General features: G+C 50.9%; 2 protein-coding genes across 10 annotated transcripts; both read right to left on the bottom strand.

Annotated features, from left to right (window-relative positions):
- Positions 1–40: 40 nt before the first annotated feature.
- On the bottom strand, positions 41–7,777 carry LOC141573274 (sialic acid-binding Ig-like lectin 10). 6 transcript variants are annotated; one of them, XM_074370995.1, is made up of 11 exons: positions 7,648–7,777; positions 6,713–6,987; positions 6,243–6,626; positions 5,807–6,091; positions 5,093–5,494; positions 3,770–3,817; positions 3,381–3,638; positions 3,011–3,295; positions 2,615–2,696; positions 2,348–2,516; positions 41–776 (listed from the first exon to the last, which is right to left on the bottom strand). In XM_074370995.1, the coding sequence occupies exons 2-11, from the start codon at positions 6,834–6,836 to the stop codon at positions 510–512; spliced, it is 2,304 nt and encodes a 767-aa protein (XP_074227096.1). In that variant the 5' UTR covers positions 6,837–6,987; positions 7,648–7,777; the 3' UTR covers positions 41–509. The 6 variants fall into 6 exon arrangements, 5 of the variants coding, with proteins under 5 accessions (XP_074227096.1, XP_074227097.1, XP_074227095.1 ...); XM_074370996.1 differs by lacking the exon at positions 7,648–7,777 and having other exon boundaries at positions 5,093–5,356; positions 5,447–5,494; positions 6,713–7,035; XM_074370994.1 differs by lacking the exon at positions 7,648–7,777 and having other exon boundaries at positions 6,713–7,036.
- A 4,861-nt stretch (positions 7,778–12,638) lies between these two features.
- LOC105065923 (sialic acid-binding Ig-like lectin 13) lies at positions 12,639–18,827 on the bottom strand. 4 transcript variants are annotated; one of them, XM_074371040.1, is made up of 6 exons: positions 18,720–18,827; positions 18,263–18,637; positions 17,770–18,048; positions 17,525–17,593; positions 15,827–15,962; positions 12,639–15,701 (listed from the first exon to the last, which is right to left on the bottom strand). In XM_074371040.1, exons 1-6 carry the CDS (start codon positions 18,751–18,753, stop codon positions 15,659–15,661), a joined length of 936 nt encoding a protein of 311 aa, XP_074227141.1. In that variant the 5' UTR covers positions 18,754–18,827; the 3' UTR covers positions 12,639–15,658. The 4 variants fall into 4 exon arrangements, with proteins under 4 accessions (XP_074227141.1, XP_045369763.1, XP_045369764.1 ...); XM_045513807.2 differs by having other exon boundaries at positions 17,552–17,593; XM_045513808.2 differs by lacking the exon at positions 17,525–17,593.
- Positions 18,828–19,168: the final 341 nt, after the last annotated feature.

Raw genomic sequence — 19,168 nt, 5'->3', positions numbered from 1 at the left:
CCCTGGTGGGAGGGGGGAGAGTATAAAGAATGAGCATGGCTGTGTTCCAATAAAGCTTTATTTAAAGACACTGCAATTTGAATTTCATGTCATTTCCATGCATCACAAAACATTCTATTTTTTCCCCCTCACCATGTAAAATGTAAAAAACCCTCTTGGCTCACAGTTGGCATGGAAACAGGCCAGACCTGACCTGCGAGGTTGGCTTGCCAACCTCACAAAGATGATCTTTAAAGGCCCTCCCACCTTTGAGAAACTGAGACTGTGAGTCACCAGCAAGGGTGAGGCCTGGGTTTGTCAGAGGAAAAGCTTTTCCTTGCTGCTCAGAATAGTGTTATTTGCAGAAAGCCACTCTGGAGAGTTTTGTCAAGCTGGTCCAAAATGCTAGGGTCTGGGATGGGATGAGTCAGCCTTGAGGATTAAAGAGAGAAAAGGAGACACTACAGTTCTTCTCAGGTGCTCTCCCTTTCTCCCTGGCCTGGATCCCAGTCTTACAGCCCAGCAGACCCTCAATGGAGCTGGATTTCTGCATAGTCCGAGTGGGCATCCTTGGACCCCTGAGTCTCCCAGGGCCTGTGGCCTGGAAAGTTGAGGACAGCATAATGGAGCTCCTCTTGGTTGTTCTCATACTCTGCATCTTGAGTGGAGGCTTTGGGTCCTGGACAACTGTAGGAAACGTAATAGGGCTGCTTCTGCTTATGCCTGGATTCCTGGGGGTGAGCATCTGGCGGAGGGGGCCGGGAAGGACTGCTTGGATTGGCTTTCCGTTTCTGAGCCTAAGAGAAAGATGGCCATCACTCGTTCACTCATCCCTTCAACAGATGCTTGAACACCTACCACCCACCAGGCACTGGTTGAGGAACTGGGATCACATCAGGCAGTCAGTAAAACAAAGTCCCTGCCCTCTCGGGGCTGGCCTTCCCTCCCGGGGCAGGAATAAACATAAACACATTAAAAAAAAAAAAAAAAAAAACCCCACAAGTGTATTGTTTAAGCCTGCCGGCCTGTGGTTCTCTGCTATGGCCACCCTAGCAAACTAAGGCGGGCAGACTGGTGTAACCACCGCCGCAAGATACAGAAATGTTCCATCACCACAAAGAGCTCTTTCCATCCCGAACCCCTTGCCACTACTAACCTGTTCTCCGTCTCTACAATCTTGTCATTTGAGAGTGTTATATACTTGGAATCCTGTGTATGCGACCATTTGAGACTGGCTCTTTTTTTTTTTCACTTTTTTTTGGGGGGGTCCCTAAGCTCTATCCAGCCAGCTATATATCATTTGTCCCTTCTGATTGCTGAGTAGTATTCGTGGGGGGAGATGTACCTATTTGGGTTTTAAAACGATATCAGATAGAGAGAACTTGACCTGATGAACAGGCAAGAGTGGAAGCTGAGAGGACACACAGAAGGTGGCCATGGTGTCCAGGTGAGAGCTGTTGGAGCGCAGACTAGGGAGAAGGGGGGAGAAGTGGTTTGAATGGATTTTAGAGATTTGCTGATGGATTGATTGTGGGGTGACAGAGGAAAGAGGAATAAGAGATGATTTAAGGCTTTAGGCTCAAACAGCCAGGTGCTGTTTGCTGAGATGCAGAGGATGAAGGAGAAGGGTTAAGTGGTACTCAGTTTGGTTTTGGACAGGCTAAGTTTGAGATGCCTATTAGACACCCGGATGGAGAAGCTACCTAGACAGTTGGCTATGAGTCTCAAGTTCAAGGGTGAGTCTGGAAGACATAAATTTTGGATTCGTCAGCATATAGATGTTCTCTCCTGAATATATCCAGCATTTATTGAACATTTGCTAGGTGCCAGGTACTATTCTAAATGTTTTACAGGTAAAAAATGAAGATGTTGAATATATCTAGAATGATCCTAGGTGATTGGTACGATTATTATTCCCATTTTACAGTTAAAGAAACTGAGGCACAGAGAAGTTAAGTGACTTGTCCCAGAACACACAGCAACGAAAGCAGGAATTAACCCAGGCAGGCAGACTTCAGAGCCCTGCCCTTAATCAACACCAGGACATACTGCCTCTCAGTGATATTAATCACTGTGACACCATTAATTATAATTAGTAATGTCCTTGGTGGTGGTAATGGAACAGCTGCTACATATTGAGCACTAACAGATGTCATAATCCTCAAACCAAGTCTCTAGGAGGAAGAAATGGAGGCATAGAGGCAGGGAGTGATTTGGTCAAGGTCTCATAGATAGTTAAGTGCCAGAATCAGGATTTGAATCCTATACCCAGATTTCCCCTGTGATGTCTCTCAGGCAAAGGGTGGGGGCCGGGCTGGGGAGGAGCGGGTACAGGAGTCAGAGAAGGGGAAGAACAAGCACCACTCACTAGGAGGCCAGGTTTAGGGATCACGTTGATGTAATCCAGAATCGTGCTCCTCCGTGAGAGTCTGGACCGCAGAGTCTCTCCCGGGGCCGGGGCCGCCGGGGCCGCCGGGGCGGCCGGGGCCGGGGCCGGAACCTCTGCCTGGGTCCGTTTCTTCCGCAAAGTCTTCACGCTGAGGAAACACCCCGCAGGTGTGGGTCCTGGCCCCGCCCCTTTCCCGGACCTCCGATTCCCACCCTCTATCCGTCCCTGCTCCCGCCCCTAACTCACGCGATCGGGATGAGGCAGAGGAAAAGGAGGGTCATAAGGCCAATTGCTACAAACACTCCCTTGGAGAGAAGTTTCTTTTCACCTGCACAAGGAAACCGCGCAGCCTTCTCAGCCTTTCCCGTGCACGCGGGTCCTGGCGTCCACCCGCCACTAGGCGCGCAGGCTGCCGGCTCCCATTCCAGAGGTTTTACCTGCAGTCCCTTCCCATTGACTTCTTGGGAACTCCGCTGCACCCCAAGCCCAGGTGTCAGGCTTTCCAATTTAAAGTCCCCCCTCTGCAGCCCCAGCCATAGGCACTGGTGTCCTAGTTCCTAGCTCCTGCCCCAACCACACACGGAACCCTGTCCCTGCCCCGCTCAGTCCCCGCCTCCACGGGACGTCTAGTTGCCCCCTGACCTGGCAGCAGCAGGACCCTGGCGCTCTGGGCCCCGTGGACATTCTGAGCCTCGCAGCTGAGGCTGAGGCCAGAGCTGAGCCCCTCACTGAGGCTCAGGGAGCTGTTGGCCCAGGGCCCAGCCGAGCTGGAGTTGACCATGTAGGAGGCGTTGCTGGAGGTCCCCTCCAGCAGCCCCTCCCCTAGCCGCCAGCGCAGGGAGGGGGCCGGCTGGGCCCGGGAGGAGCAGCTGCAGTGCAGACCCTGGTCCTCCCAGGAGCAGGAGGGTCCCAACAGCTGTGGGGGGTCTGTGGGGAGGGAGGAGAAGGGTCAGCAGTCCCTCTTCCCTCCCCTGGACCCAGGTGTCCTGCCCCCAGTGGTCCCCACACTCACAGACCACAGAGAGGCTCAGAGAGAGATACTGGGAGCCCAGCGGGTTCTGAGCTTGGCAGGTGAATTCTCCTTCGTGCTCTGTTTGTATCTGAGGCAGTTCCAGGACCCCAGGGTCTGAGGGCTGGGAGGGGCTCAGAGTCTGTCCCCCTCGGGCCCAGCTCAGCCGGGCTGGGGGGTTGCTGTGAGTGACACAGAGCAGACGCAGGCTTTGGCCCTCCAGGACCACAAGGGATGTGCCATTCCTGAAGTTTTCCAGGACTGAGGTGGGGGAGAGGCAGGACAGATGCACAGCTGAGGGTAAGGGGACCCCCTCGCCTGCCGATATTCCAGATGCCTGGGCCCCCAATTTGGCACTGAGATGCCCTGGTTCCTCTGTCCCCCTTTCCTACCTGTCCTGTTTGCTTGGGAGACCACCACTCTCAGGTTCTCTGGGGCATCTGAAACAGAGATAGGGCGCTGGCTCTAAAGTGGCCGGGACTTTCGGTCTGGGCAAAGTGAACGTCCCTGGGGATGAAGGGCTGGGAGGGGGCGGGAGGACTGACTCACCCACAGAATGACTCAGTGCTGAGAGACCCAAGGGAACAGGCTGGTGGGAAGGGAGGGTCCCTACGACATTGTGATTTAGAATAGAAATAGATATTTGGTCTTTGTCCCTATTCCTGGCACAGAGCTTCTAAAACTCTCGGAGTTCCTGAGTGGTCGGTAAGAGTGATAAAAGCCTCTTGTTATTCATAACAAACCCCTTGCAATCACCCCTGAGTTTATGTTAATAAGGTGACTTTGGAAGAACCTAGGGTGGGGGAGCGGGCTGGTTGCCAGGGCAACCAACCAGTGATTAGAGGGTTAGAACTTCCAGCCGTGCCCTGACCTCTGAGGAGGGGAGAGGGGCTGGAGCTGAGTTCAGTCACCGATGGCCAATGATTTAATCAATCACGCCTATGAAATGAAGCCTTCATAAACTGCCTTCCCCAAGATGGGGTTTGGAGAGCTTCCTGGTTGCTGAACACATGGAGATTTGGGGAGAGTGGTGCCCGCGGAGAGGGCGTGGAAGTTAGGTGCCCCTTCCCTGTATCTTGCCCTATGCCTCTCTTCCATCTGGCTGTTCCTGAGTTATATTCTTTTATAATAAACTAGTGATCTAGTAAGTAAAATGCTTCCCTGAGTTGGTTTTTTTTTTTTTTGCAGTTTAAATTTAATTTTTTTAAATTGAGGTACTAGGGCTTGAACGCAGGACCTCAGGCATGCTAAGCACACACTCTACCGCTGAGCTCTGCCGCACCTCCTCCCCTCCTCTGGGTTCTGCGTGCTGCTCCAGGCAAGTGATCGAACAAGGAGGAGGTCATGGGAATATCTCCAGCCTGTTGCTGGTCGGTCTGAAGCACAGGGGACAACCTGAACTTGCAACCGGCTCTGAAATGGGGGCGGGGCCAGTCTCATGGGACCGAGCTCTTCCCCTGCGGGACCTGATGCTCTCTCCAGGTAGACAGAGTCAGAACTGAGCTGACTTGTAGGACATGCTGCTGATGTTGGAGCATTGCTTGGTGGTGTGGGAAAATCTCCCACATCGCAGCTGGAATTGGAAACCTTAATCCCTTAGGCCCCGGGCGGGGGGAGGGTTCTAGTTCTCCCTAGAGCTCTGCGACCCGGTCCTGGGTCCCTTTCCTCCTCACGTCTCCCCCTCCCGAAGCCAGGTCCCAGCTGATCACACTCACACTGCACAGAGAGGTCCAGGCTGCGGCTCTGAGCGCCAAGCCTGTTCTCGGCTTGGCAGGTGTAGCGGCCTGCATCCTCAGCCTTCACCCCCCGCAGCACCAGCTCCAGGGTTCTGGAGCCGGAGGGGTGGGACCAAGAGAGGACTCTGTCCTCCAGGGACCAGCTCAGGGTGGCGAGGGGCAGGCTATCAGCGGCACAGAGCAGCCGCAGGAACTGGCCTTTCTGGACTTCCAGATGTGGGCTGTTTCCCCACGGCTCCAGGGCTGCAGAGAGAGAGGCAGAGAGAAAGCAGAAGGGCTGCAGGAGGACCACCATTCCCCCATGCCCTGACACCTTCAACAGGCCCTTGGTACCTGACACATTGGCCCGGGAAGTGCTGACAACCAGGTCCCTGGGGGCGTCTGCAACAAGATGGAGAGCTGGCTTTGGGGAGGAATGCTGACTTCCTCCTCACCAGAGAAAACTCCCTTGGGGAAAAGAAAGTGTGACCATCCTCCAGGAAGACGAGAGACATGAGTGCCAAAGATGCGCTTGTGGACAGGGGACCAGGTGGCACCCCCACTCCCCTCCCAGGGTGGGGGCAGCATCGTGAGACTCCACGCCTTCCTCTCTGAGGCCTGAGAGGTGCCCAGCATCGCCCCGCTGCATCGCCCCATCTCCCCATCCCCCATGCTGCTTGCACACCCTGATGTCCCTCCCGCCACCAAACTCACAGGCCACGCTAAGTCGGACCGTTTTCTCTGTGCTCACACCCTTTCTGGAGAAGTCCACTCGACAGGTGAGCTCAGTGCCGTGATCCTGGGGTCTGGGTGTGAGGGTGAGCGCTGAGAAGTAGGAGGTCCTTGGCCCTGCCCCATGGGAGGAGACGGCAGCCCCCGTCCAGGAGAAAGTAGGGGCTGGGCATTCCTCGATGATCCGGTTAAACACACAGATGAGTGTCACCTGGTGCCCAGGCTCTAGGGTCTCTGGGATGTAGACCTCTGGCTTCTGTGTCAGGGCTGGGATGGAGGGACAGAGACTGGGATCCGAGCCCCAGATGGTCACCCGTGGTCCATTCCCCATAGTCCCTCCCCAGTTTGAGAAGCAGAAGATGGCGAGGGAGGGGGAGGGGGATGTCCCACCCCACTCCAGCTGAAGCTGGTTCCATACCTGTCACCTCTAGGTAGAACATGTTCTCCTTGAAATTATATTGGACATAACTGCCTCTCTCCAACCGAAAGAAGTACGATGCTGCGTCCTCCATCTGTACGTCTCTGATCAGCAAAGAGCAACTCTGGCTGAGATTGCCAAGGAGCTGGAATCGGCCCTGGGTGTCTTTTCGCACCTTTTGGTCTGGCTTGTTTGTGGCCACTGGTGGATCAGTGTGTGTGTTGGCCGGGTCTCTGAACCAGTAGCCGTGAGCTGGGGTGGCGTGAGTCCAGCCTCTTGGAGGATAGGTGATCAAGGAGCAGGACACGACCACGCACAAGCCTTCCTGCACACTCACGAACTTCGGCACTTGCAGCTGGAATTTGGGGTACAGAGCCCCTGACCCTGGGGGGAGTCAGAGGCTCAAGCTGTAATCCCAGCCCCACACCAGCCCCCAACCCGGACCCCTGCCGGCCCCGCCATCCACTCACCGCCCCACAGCACAGCCAAGAGTAGCGGCAGGAGCATCTTGGACCTGCTCTGGGGCAGGACGCTGTGGCTGGCCTTAGGCACTGGCAGAAGGCGGAAGCTGAGCCCCGGGGGGTACTGATGCATGAAATGAGCTTCTGATGCTCAGGCCCACAGACTCCCTCTCCTCTTCTCCATAACTCTCTTCAGCCCCATCTGGCCCACTTGAACTCATTCTTTCCTAGGGGGCCTGCCTGGCGCTGGGGCTCGCTGAGCTGGTCTCCTTCCGAGTCATCTCCTGGGGAGGGAGGGAGTGGAAGGTCTGTATCTGGCCTTGGGGCTTGGCTCTAGGTGGGTGGAAGGTGGGGGCTCTCCCACTGGGCTCTAGGTAGTTGGAGAAGCAGAAGTGAAAGTCCCCAGGTGGCCCTGGTGGTGGGGGCGGGTGCAAGGCAGGGTGGATTTCTGGGAAGGAAGGTTGGGGGGTGGCATAGGGCTGCTCTCGCCAGGTCAAAGGCAGGATGCTCAGTTAAAATTGGCTTTCAGATAAATCATACTTTTTTTTCCCCCAGTATAAGTCTGTCCCCAGTATTGCATGCAGATGTGCTAAAATGATTCGTTGTTTAGATCTGCAATGCAAAGTTAACAGGGCAGCTTGCATTTTTATTGGCAAAATGTGGCCACCCTAGGCTAGTCTCAGTCCCACCCCTTCACCCTCGCTGGTGGGCTCTCCCACACATGGTCACCCAGGAGCAGCCACCCTCCAAGCCCTTAATCTGCTTCCCAGTCTCCTCTTCTTCCGTCACACAGTTGGACGACACACACTTGTAACACCCGTTGTGCTAAGAACACAAACATCCAGAGGTGATGCTGACAGTGGGAGTTTTGGGTAATGCAAGGGGAGGGGGTCATGGAGTGGGCAGGATAAACTCCCCCAGAAGTTGACTGTTGTTCCCCTCACCTTGAAATAACGCTCTGTTTCGGCCACTGTGAGACACTGGGCTTGCCCGCTCGACCTCCATGCCCCTGGGACCTTGTGTGCGGCAGGAGTCAAGCCATCTAGGGGAGGGTATGTAGGTAAATCAGACACAGTGTCTGACCTCATGGGGATCCAGCCTGGTAAATGAAGTTCCTTAGAAACAGACAGACACCAGGTGCTCATAAATGCCCCACCCCCCACCTGCCCAGACAGATGTTCCTGACGGGCCCAGGGGAAGTCAGGAGGGGCCCCCTGGAGGAAGTTACCTGAAGCTGTTTCCGTCCTCGAATCCACTGTATTAGTCTGCTCGGGCTGCCATAATTAAACACTACTGAATGAGCAGCTTAAACCACAGAAACATATTACTTCACCGTTCTGGAGGCCACAAGCTCAAGATCAAGGTGTCAGCAGGGCTGGTTTCTTCCAAGGCCTCTGCTTGACGTGGAGACGGCCGTCTTCTCCCTGCCTCTTCACCTGGGCTTCCCTGTGTGTGTGTCTGTGTCCTTTACAAGGACCCCGGTCGCATTAGACTAGGATGCTACCCTACGACCTCACTTCAACTGAATTATCTCTTTAAAGACTCTATCTCCAATTATCAATAAAGTAAAAGGACAACGCACAGAATGGGGAAAAAATTTGCAAAATAAAAGACCCCATCTCCAAACACACATTCTGAGATACTGGAGGTTAGACTTCAATGTGTGAATTTGGCGACAGGGGGAATACAATACAGCCCATAACATCCACCCTCCTCTTTACTCTGATCCTCTGTCCCTGCTGCCCAACCTGGGCTTTCTCTGGGAAAAGCAGGTTCCCCTCTACCAGGGGAGCTCTAGCGTCAAGGGCATCACACTCGTCACTCCGTCGTCCAGTTCACAGAGGAAGAGAAGGGCCTCTCCCAGGGAGGAGTGAGAGGGAGGGAGCTGGGGACTTGCCCTAAGGAGCTGACAACTGAGGTCCCAAACCCCAAAGCTCAGACCCAGCCTCCCCTCTGCCTCTGAGCATCGCTGTGCCTCTGTGGGGCTCACGGGAACAGGAACCAGGAGGGCAGTGATGTCTCAGTCCTGTGGGTTTCTCCAACAGAAACGGTGCCCCATCAGCCAGGAAAGGGAGAGAGGACCCTCTGCTGTCCTGGGGCTGAAAGATACCAATCCGTGACTCCCCATTTCCTCCAGGCTAACCCAGAGGTCTCACACCCCACATCGATGAATGTGGGCCACCCTCAGGATCAGATATGCCTTCAAACCTGAGAGCTGATCCTGAGATGTGGAGGTGAGGAAGCCCCCTGAACCAGGCGAGGATGGCTGGGCAGCTCTATGTCCATAGCCAGGTGGCCTGAGAGAGGTGGAAACAGAGTGGCACCAGGAGACCCTTCAGTGACCCCACTTGTGGACCAAACCTTCCCCTTCTGGAGACAGCTGCCAAGACATTCCTGGAGGTGGTTCTGAGACCATCAGCTCCCCTCCTCTGCTTTCCCGGACACCCTGAGGGTTCTTAGGGGTTCACCCTCTTCACAGGAAGGGTTCTTCAAGGACCCAACCTTTATTACTGACCATCCTGCCCATCCTCGTCTGATTGTGCCTCCATCCCTCCATCACTCAAACTGTTCTGTCAAGATCACCAAAGATCTCCAATGGCTAAAACCCACAGAGATTTTCTACTCTCATCTCACTTGGATGCCACCCTCTCTGTAGCATTTCATGTGCTCAATCACCCACTCCTTCTCGAAACACTTCATTCTGGCTTCAGTGTCACCTAGAGCTGCTATCTTGCTCAAGTCCAGGGGCACCATCTGCACAGTCTGTGTGAAGGCACCTACCGAAGTCAGGTTGCACGTAGCATACAGAGGACACCATACTGCTGACAGATTCACCTTGACAGAGAATGACTATCCAGGTCCGTGCCACCATCATCCCACATCTGAATGAGACAAAAGCTACTGATGATCAGCCCTGCTTCTATTTTTGCTTACTCCCTAGTGCCCTCTCAGCACAGCAGCCAGGGTTATTTTTTAAATATAAATCAGACCAAGTCACTCTCTTACTCAAAGTCCTCCCATTATATTTAGGAGAAAATGCAACCTCGCCATAACCTATGGAGCTTGACCTGATGTAACCCCCCGATGACCCACCCCCAAACTCGCTTTCAACCCACTTCACTTCTGCATTCCCACCAGCGATCCCCACTTTGTTTCTCACACCGACCAAGTTTGTTTCCACCTCGGGAATGTGACCCTTGCTGTTCTGTCTTGCAGGAACGTTCTTCCTGTAGCTGGTTCCTTCTCACTTTCTCAGCTCAAAGACCTCTCTTTTGAGAAGTCTTTTCTGACTTTACAACCAAGTCGTCCCAACATTTCCCCATCTGTGCACTTTTCTGAGTCTTTGATTATTTCGTTGGCCTCTGAACTTCCCACTTTTCATCAATGTGACCAGAGCACTTCCCCCCTTTACTTTGCAATTGCCTTCTCCTTTAAGCCGCCGTTCCCCCACCCTTGGCCAGACCACAGACTAGCCGCTACCTGAGTCCTTGAGAATCTTATTTGGTCGTCCTCACACCTATCTTCTCTGCCTAAGAGTGCTCAGATTTTCTCTGAGTTTATTCTTTAAAAAAAAAAAAAACAGTCTGGGAAAGAGGGGAGGGTATAGCTCAGTGGTAGAGCGCATGCTTAGCATGCACAAGGTCCTGGGTTCAATCACCAGTACCTCCATCAAAAAAATAAATAAAAATAAATAAATTACCCTAATTACCTCCACCTCCAAAATAGTCCTTCAGAAGAAAAAAAGTTTTTTAATTAAATAAATAAATAAACCTAATTACCCTCCCCCCACAAGCAAACACAACTCTCCAAGCCTCTGGTCTCCCTTTCTCATTCAACAGATGTTGGGCACATGCTCTGTCTCTGTCCCTGAGATCATGAAGAAGGCAAAGGTAGATACTGAGAGAAAGTGAGATCGGGGTGGGTGGGTATCAGGTGGGAGAGGTTGGCGGAGGGGAGAGAGGTAGACAGGTAGGTAGGCCGTTCAGGATTCTGCCCTGGGAGCGGTGCTGGGTGTGGGTCTGAGGACTGGACTCAGAAGGGACGAGTGAAGGTCAAATAGGCAAGCATCCCAGTGGTGAATGAAGAGTCCGGGTCTGGCTGTAGTTGAGACCCTCAAGGTGCTGAGGAGCCTTTGTTGGGGGAAGGGAGTAATCAAGACATTCCCTGACCAGCGTCTTCTCTGGATGCACCTGTCCCAGTTCCCTTGCATAGCGCTCGTGCTGCAGTTCAGAATTCTGCCTCCAGGGGGCGCTCCATTTCCCTAGCATAGACTGACCCTTGTGCCCCAGTCACCAGGATCCGTGCTGTCCAGAGTTTTGATCCGACTGCCCTTCTACAGGGGATATTTCTCAGATTCTGGACACATTTGAAAATGTTGCTCGTCCAAAAAGGCTGCATGCATTCTCAATGCACTTACAAATCATGATTCTGCCCTTTTCATTGCACTGCAGTACAAACTGGTTTCTGCCAGGGGAAGCGTATCAAAGTAATCTGTCACCGCAATCATCCCACTTCCCTCACTGCAAACTCACCCTTCCTCAAATTTAAATCACTTCAATATCTTATCCAGAGAAAATTCTAATTCGAAAAGACACATGCACCCCAATGTTCATAGCAGCACTATTTACAATAGCCAAGACGTGGAAATACCCTAAACGTCCATCGACAATTAGATAAAGAAGATGTGGTATATATATACAATGAAATACTATTCAGCCATAGAAAAAGAATGAAATAATGCCATTTGCTGCAACATGGATGGACCTGGAGATCATCATTCTAAGTGAAGTATGTCAAACAGAGAAAAAAATACTGTATGATATCACTTCTATGTGGAATCTAAAAAAAAAAAAAAAAAAAAAGATACAAATGAACTTATTTGCAAACCAGAAATAGACTATCACACATAGAAAACAAACTTATAGCTATCAGGGGGAAGGTGGTAGGAAGGGATAAATTGTGAGTTTGAGATTTGTAGATACACACTACTATATATAAAATAGATTAAAAAAAAAAAGGACCTGCTATATAACACAGGGAACTATATTCAATATCTTGTAGTAACCTATGAAGAAAAAGAGTGTGAAAATGAATATATGTATGTATATGGATGACTGAAACATTATGCTGCACACCAGAAATTGACACAACATTGTGAAATTACTATACTTCAATAAAAAAGAGTGCAAGTTAAAAAAAAATTTTTAAATAAAGAGTAAAGTAGCCCCTGCTGGCAACGACAGCCAGGCCCCGGTGTTCCCCTATTGAACAGAAATGATTTTAAAAGGACCTGAGACTGGTAGAGAGCATAGCTCAAGGGGTAGAATGCATGCTTAGCATGCACGAGGTCCTGGGTTCAATTCCCAGTACCTGTCCCCAAAATAAATAAACCTAATTACCTCCCCCTCAAAAAAGATTTAAAAAAATAAGTAAAAGGACCTGACACCTGACAAAGCCGCTCTGTGACTGTGATGAAACAATAGGAGTGATACTTGCTGTAGTCACGTCTCAATACAGACCCAAACAGGAACACTGTCTGAGACACAGAGTGACCAGATACCCCTTTATCTATAAATGGCTGCTGATTATTTACCAATTACAGCTCCAGCCTTTGCTACAGACTGCTTGCTGTGTGCCTCTCTCTGACATTCATACGTTGAAGCTTTAACCCCTGATATAATGGTATTTGGACATGGTGCCTCTAGGAGGTGATCATGTCATGGAGGTGGAGTCTTCATGAATGGGATTAGTGCCCTTATGAAAGAAACCCCTCAGAGCTAGCTCCTTATCTCTTCCACTGTGGGGAGACACAAAGAGAAGACAGTGCCTATGAACTAGAAAGATGGCCCTCATCAGACACTGTTGTGCCAGTGCCTTGATCTTGGACTTCTCAGCGTTCAGCAGTGTGAGAAATAAAAAAGTTTTTATAGCACCGTGATTCTTTAACTTTATTAATTTAATTTAATTTTTAAAATTTAAAAAATTTATACAAGTTTAAAGGTAATTTCCTTTACAGTTATTATAAAATAGTGGCTATTTTCCCCGTGTTGTACAATACATCCTTGAGCCTGTCTTACACACAATAGTTTGTACTCCCATTCCCTACTCCGGTGTTGCCTCTCCCCACCTCCCTGCTGGTAACCACTAGTCTGTTCTCAATATCTGTGAGTCTGCTTCTTTATTTGTTATGTTGTACTTTTTAGATTCCACATATAAGTGATGTCATATGGTATCTGTCTTTTTGACTGACTTATTTCATTTAGCATACTGCCCTAGAAGTCCACCCATGCTGCTGCAAATGGCAAAATGTTGTTCTTTTTTATAGTTGAGTAATATTCCATTATATATATATTTAGTCAAGATATGGCTATATTTAGTCAATATATTAAAGCAACCTAATTTTCCATTGACAGATGAATGAATATATATATATATATATATATATATATATATACACACTAAGTAATGAATATTACTCAGACATAAGAAAAAATGAAATCTTGCCATTTTTGACAATGTGGATCAATCTAGAGGGTATTAGGCACAGTGAAATAAATCAGATAGAGAAAGACAAATATCATATGATTTCATATGTGGATTCTAAAAATCAAAGCAAACAAATAAAACAAAATGAAAACAGACTCATATAGATATAGAGAACAAATGGGTGGTTGCCAGAGGGGAGGGGGTTAAGGGGGCAAAATAGGTGAAGAAGATGAATAAATACAAACCACCAGCTATAAAATAAAATTCCGTTCTGTATTACATCCATATGGCTTATGTTCAATTATACTGTAATAAATTTTTATGGGGACAAATGGTTAGGTGACTTATCATGGTGATCATTTCATAATGTCTGCGAATGTCAAATCACTCTGTAGTAACCTGAAACTAACTTAATTTTGTACATCAATACGACTTCAATAAAAAATTAAAGAACCTTTAAAATATTGACCCAACATGCAAATAACATGACTGCCATCGAAGAAAAGACCAATATTATTTAAAGAAATAGAACCAGACCAAGTCAATAGTCACATAAAATTGACAATGTTCAGCACTCAGTGAAAAATTACTGGACACACAAAGTAGGAACATGTGACATTTAATAAGAGAAAACTCATTCAATGGAATCAAACTTAGACATGACAGAAGAGACAGACCTAGCAGACCAAAACATTTAAATATTTATTACAAATATGTTCCATATACTCAAGGATGTAAAGGAAAACATTAATATAATAAAGAACAAATGTAAGATTAAAGACTAAGGAAATTGACTTTGAGAGAAGAAAATAATGATCTGAAATAAGAAGTTCACTGAATGAGACAAACAACAGATTCAATATTGTGGAAGAATAATCAGTAAACTCGAAGATGTAGCAACAGATCCTATTCAGACGAAAGAATACAGAGAGAAAAGGCTGGAAATGGTGAACAGAGGCTCAGTTATCCATGAGATAATATTGAGCAATATGACATATGTAAAACTGGAGACCCAGAGGAGAACAGAGAGAGAAAGAATACAATATATTTAAATAAATATTGGCTTCAATTTCTACAAATTTAATCACAGGTATAAAATTTCAGATTCAAGATACTCAAAACACTCCAAGTAGGATAATCTAACCCTCTCTCTCTGTCTCTCTCTCTCTCTCTCACACACACACACACTTGCACATCAAGGCACAAATTAATCAAATTATTTAAACCCAGTGCAAAAAGAGAAAATATTAAAACCAGTCGGAGAAAAATATAAGCCACAAAGAAAGAAAGACGAAGATCACAGCAGAATTCTCAGAAGAAATCATGCAAGCCAAAAGAATTTGAACAACAGAAAGGGGGAAAATGTTAACCTAGAATTCCTTATCCAATAAAATCTCTCTCCAAAGCTAATGTAAATGAAAACTTTTTCCCAGACAAACAATGGCTGAGAGAGCCCATCACCAGCATACCCACACTACAAAAATATATGAGCAGATCTTCAGATGAAAGGAAAATTATGCTATAGAGAAATCATACCATCATCATAAGGTAGAAATAAACCTGAGAAAAGAGTCAGGGTTATCTTAAAGCCAAAGGACGGCTTCATTGTTCACAAGGTTTGCAAACCAGGGCTAAGCAGCCTTTGGCTGTAACTAAAAGTACGTTCCTGGGAGTTGAAGGGGTGAGGGATTTTTTAAAAGCAGAAACCACAGAAGCCACAGTTGGGAGACTTGTCAAGGGGACTGGAAGATTCTTGAAGCCTGACTGCAAGTTTCTGATGATGACTATCATTGGAGCATCTCCTTAGGGGTTTTCCAGGGACCCTCAGCACAATCAGAAGTACTTATTGCCTTTAAAGTGTTTGTTTGTGGTTTTTCTAAAGAACACAGAGTACGTGACCGAACCCCGCGTCTGTCATGACTGCCTGATTTCATTTTCTTTTGGGTCCCTGTTAGCCACGTCGGGCCCATTTGCTGTGTTCTTTCCACAGGGGCTTCCGCTTATGTTTACTTCTCCTTAGGGGATCTTATTTTTGCAATCCAAAGGAATGGAGAGCAATTGAAATGGTTCCTAGGTGGATAAATATAAGAGTTCATTTTCCTAATTCAAAAAAATCTCTTTTAAAAAATAATATATTATGGGATTTATGACACTATATTAAGGGGTTGCATTATGGGTTTAGCAAAACCCCACTAAGGGAAGCACACAGACGCAAAAATATTATGTGGAGTATAGTTCAATTGAGTAATAAAAATATTTCCTCATGTGCCCTCCCAACCGTTCTTGTAGAATTATCTGGAAAAGTCTTGGAGACCAGAAGTGAAGAGATGCTATTTCTGGACAGGAGGCAGGGCCATCCAGTACCACCTTGTTCGCAGACGGATGCAGGGGTGAGTGTCAGGAGACAGGGGGTTGGTGAATTTTCATCCACCTGTCGGGGCTCTGGAGGGCTGCCTGGAGGAAGGGCGCTCAGTCACACCTCTCAGCCATATCCCCTTGTGCGCCTCTGCACCTGTGAGGGAAACACAGCTTTGCAAAGAGACCCATTTTGCAGAGGGTTTGCTCCAGAGAGGGGCAAGATGGGTGGTCACACAAAGGGTCCCCCCAGTGTAGGTCACCTGGAGAAGGGCTTCTTACCTGGTATAATAGATCCAGGTGAGGCCATAAGTGAGAAGAAAACCAGCCCCCATGAGGGACCCCCTGAGCAAGGTGAGGACCAGGGGCCAGGTGCCCTGCTGCTCCCCAGAGACTTGGGGGCAGGAACAGGAGGTACCTGGAAGAGGAAAAGAGGGCGGAAGGTGGAGGTGTGTGTTTCCTTAAGTCCACATCTTAATCCTGCTCACGGCCCAGCTCAGATCCCAGGCATCCTTGTACAACCAGGTTCAGGGAGACACAGTGGGAGCTCCCCGGGTGCTGAGTTCGGCAGGTGAATTCTCTTCCATCTCCTAAGACCACGTGGGGCAGCTCCAGGACCCCAGGATCCAAGGGCTGGCAGGGGCTCAGGGACAGGCTTCTACGGAACCAGCTCAGCATGGAGAGTGGGTTGTTGTCATTGACACAGACCAGGCGCAGGGACTGGCCCTCCTGGATGTGCAGGGAGGTGGCATTGCCCAGGATTTCTGGAATTAGGGAGACAGGCAGAGCTGGAAGGGCCAGGCTGAGAGACCCTTCTCTCTTATCCTCCCCGACACAGGAATACTATCTCTGAGAGAAATGTCACAGGCAAGGGCGCGCAGCGGGGACGTCCAGGAGGTGAGGTGAGGGGGAGGAAAGGCAACTCAGTGATCCCGGGAAAGGGGGACGGACATTGGAGGAAGAGACGGCTACATCTAGACCTGGGAGAGAACATTCCAGAAGATGGACCCTGATGTGTGAAACTGTGCAGGGGTGCTGACACACGTGAGTCTGACCCCTTGGAGGCCTGCACACAGGCTGTGAGGGACACAGGGAGCCTTGGGAGGGTTCTGAGCAGGGAAGGATGAGGGTCAGATCATGGCAGGCTGGAAAGAAGCAAGACTGGAGGCTGGTGGGCCAGAGGGGAGGCTGGTCCAGGTCCAGATCTCACTCAGGCCAAGCGAGAGAGAGGACGGACACCCGGGTCGGGTCGGGGTGGCAGTTACGGGGGGGGGGAGGGGGGTGACATGAAGCATTTTCAGGAAGTTAAGTTTGCGAACCTCACTGAGAAGTGGGAAGTGCTGGCTGAGACGCAGAGTCTGAAGTGAGTTCCAGGAGACAGACTCACGTGGGAGGGCCCTTCCCAGGGGGAGTTGGGGTTACTCAGGACAGAGACTTGTGACACTTGGTTTGATTTGATTTGAGATACCCCAAGTATCTCAGGGCAGAAGTAAGATTGTATCCCTTGTGGCGGGGGAGGGTACAGCTCAGTGGTAGAGCACATGCTTAGCATGCACGAGGTCCTGGGTTCAACCCCCAGTCCCTCCATTAAAAATAAATAAACAAACAAACCGAATTACCTCCCCCCCACCCCAAATTGTACCCCCAGGTGGATGAGCTTGCTCTCGCGGTCCTGCAGAAATTGACTAAAAACATGGTACCCAACTTGGGAACTCAGTCTCCTTGTGGGAGACCAAGACGGCACAGTGAAGGCAGTGGCAGGGAATCAGGGAAAGGATGTCATGGGAAAGTGACAGGGGAAAGGAGGTCGGAAGAGAGGGAGCAAGCAGAGGTGACAGTGAGTGATCACCTAGGAATTCACAGTGGCCCCAGAGAGAGTCCTGCCAGGGGAAGGGATGGGGGTAGAGGCAGACATAGGACGAGAGGATGAGGAGTGATGGGCTTGACTGTGTCCAGTTCACAGCATTCCCCTCATCTGACCTCGGTTCTGCCCAGGGACTCTCCCACCTGTGCTATTTCCCCGGAAGACCCGGACAGTCAGTGAAGCATCTGAAAAAGAAATCAATAATTGGCCTCCTGACGGGCGGTCACGAGCAAGGTAGTGGGGTCTGGGTGTTGTCTCGCTCTTGACCCCGGGGTGCCTCCAAGAACAGTCTCCAAGTATCCCAACCCCCTCCCCAACACCCACCGCCCTCAGGGACCCGGTGTCCTGGCCCCGCACTCACAGGACACGTTGAGCCTGACGCTCCTCTCCACACTCACGCCAGCTCCGGGGAAGGTCACTCGACACGTGAGGTTGGCACCATGGTCCTGGGGCCCCGGGGTGAGGGTGAGCACTGAGGAATGGAGAGTCTTGGGGTCCAGGGAGGTGAGGGCGACACCAGTCCAGGAGAAGGTCGGGGGTGTCCCCCTCTCACAGGCCCAGGGCACCGCACAGGTGATGTTCCTGGGGCGGCCAGATTCTAGGGCCCCCTGGACATGGATGTCAGGTGTCTGTGTCAGAGCTGGAGAGGAGGGAGACACAGACACACACCCTGGAGGTGGGGACCCCAAATGTTCCCCCCAGGAGCAGTCTCTGCCTCAGGCCAGCCCCAGTATCCTGTCCCCTGGGTCCCCCTGGGTCCCTCCCAGGATGAGAAGAGAGTGGATCCCCTCCCTGCCCTGCGCTGGGGGCCCTCAGGACCCCTGCATGTGTCCTCTCCTTGACCCCATCCTTACCCGTCACGTGCACAGAGAGCTGGTCCTGTTTGTAATTATATTTCATAAAAGGCCCTCCATCCACCCTAAAAAAGTACGTCCCCGTGTCCCCTCTCTGTGCGTCTCTGATGTCCAGGGAGCAGTCGTTATTCCGGGGGTCTCCAAGGAGGCGGAATCGGCCCCGGGTCTCCCTCAGCACCTCACGATCTGGGTTGTTCGTGGCCACGGGAGCATCCTGGAACACGCTGGCCCCTTCCCGGAACCAGTAGCCATGAACTGGACTAGAGATGGCCCGGTAGCCCCAAGGACGGATGGAGCAGGGCACGCGGACACACAGGCCTTCCTGCACCGCCACGGACTCCTGCACTTCCAGCCGGGGTACCTGAGCCAGGGACCCTGCGGGGAAACCGGGGTGAGCCCAGCCCGCGCCGCCTCCCCGCGCCCGCGCCGCCCGCGCCGCCTCCCCGCGCCCGCGCACCCGCCCACAGCAGGGGCAGCAGCAGCCGCAGCATCTCTGAGTCGGAGGGTTTCTGCGCGTCCTGTGTCTGAAAAGAGAAGGGGAAAGTGAAAGGGAGGGAGGGCCCCGGGGAGATCCACGGGAAGCCGGGAGGAGCACGAGACTCGGCCGTTCACAGAAGAGGAACTCGGGAGCCGGAGCTGGTCCCCTCTCTGCACAGAGCGGAGGACACCCCTCGGCCCAGAGACCCCGGAGACCTGCCCGGAGAGGAGCAGGCAAGGAGGAGACCCCTGCCCTGCCCCCCATCTCGGGCGCGTGCCTGCAGCGCCAGAGCCAGGACCAGGACCTCCGAGGACACCGAGGCATGGGACACGGCGAGTCTCCTACGGTTGTCCCACCCGAGCACCGCTGTGCACACCAGGGAGCTGGTCAACGCCTGCCTTGACCGGAGGGTCGCTGCCTCATTTAGA

Source organism: Camelus bactrianus, chromosome 9 (genome assembly GCF_048773025.1).
Source record: "Camelus bactrianus isolate YW-2024 breed Bactrian camel chromosome 9, ASM4877302v1, whole genome shotgun sequence".
Classification (NCBI taxonomy): domain Eukaryota; kingdom Metazoa; phylum Chordata; class Mammalia; order Artiodactyla; family Camelidae; genus Camelus; species Camelus bactrianus.
This window is presented reverse-complemented; position numbering and strand designations above follow the sequence as displayed.

Coding starts and splice junctions, on each gene's coding strand:
- LOC141573274 (XM_074370995.1), bottom strand. CDS start 6,836: ATGCATCAGTACCCCCCGGGGCTCAGCTTCCGCCTTCTGCCAGTGCCT. Junction 5,495..5,806: donor GGTCCGACTTAGCGTGGCCT/GTGAGTTTGGTG, acceptor ATCTTGTTGCAG/ACGCCCCCAGGGACCTGGTT. Junction 3,818..5,092: donor CCTGGACCTCTCTGTGCAGT/GTGAGTGTGATC, acceptor TCTCTGTTTCAG/ATGCCCCAGAGAACCTGAGA.
- LOC105065923 (XM_074371039.1), bottom strand. CDS start 18,753: ATGCTGCGGCTGCTGCTGCCCCTGCTGTGGGCGG. Junction 18,638..18,719: donor GCTGCCCCTGCTGTGGGCGG/GTGCGCGGGCGC, acceptor GTTTCCCCGCAG/GGTCCCTGGCTCAGGTACCC. Junction 18,049..18,262: donor GCTCTCTGTGCACGTGACGG/GTAAGGATGGGG, acceptor CCTCCTCTCCAG/CTCTGACACAGACACCTGAC.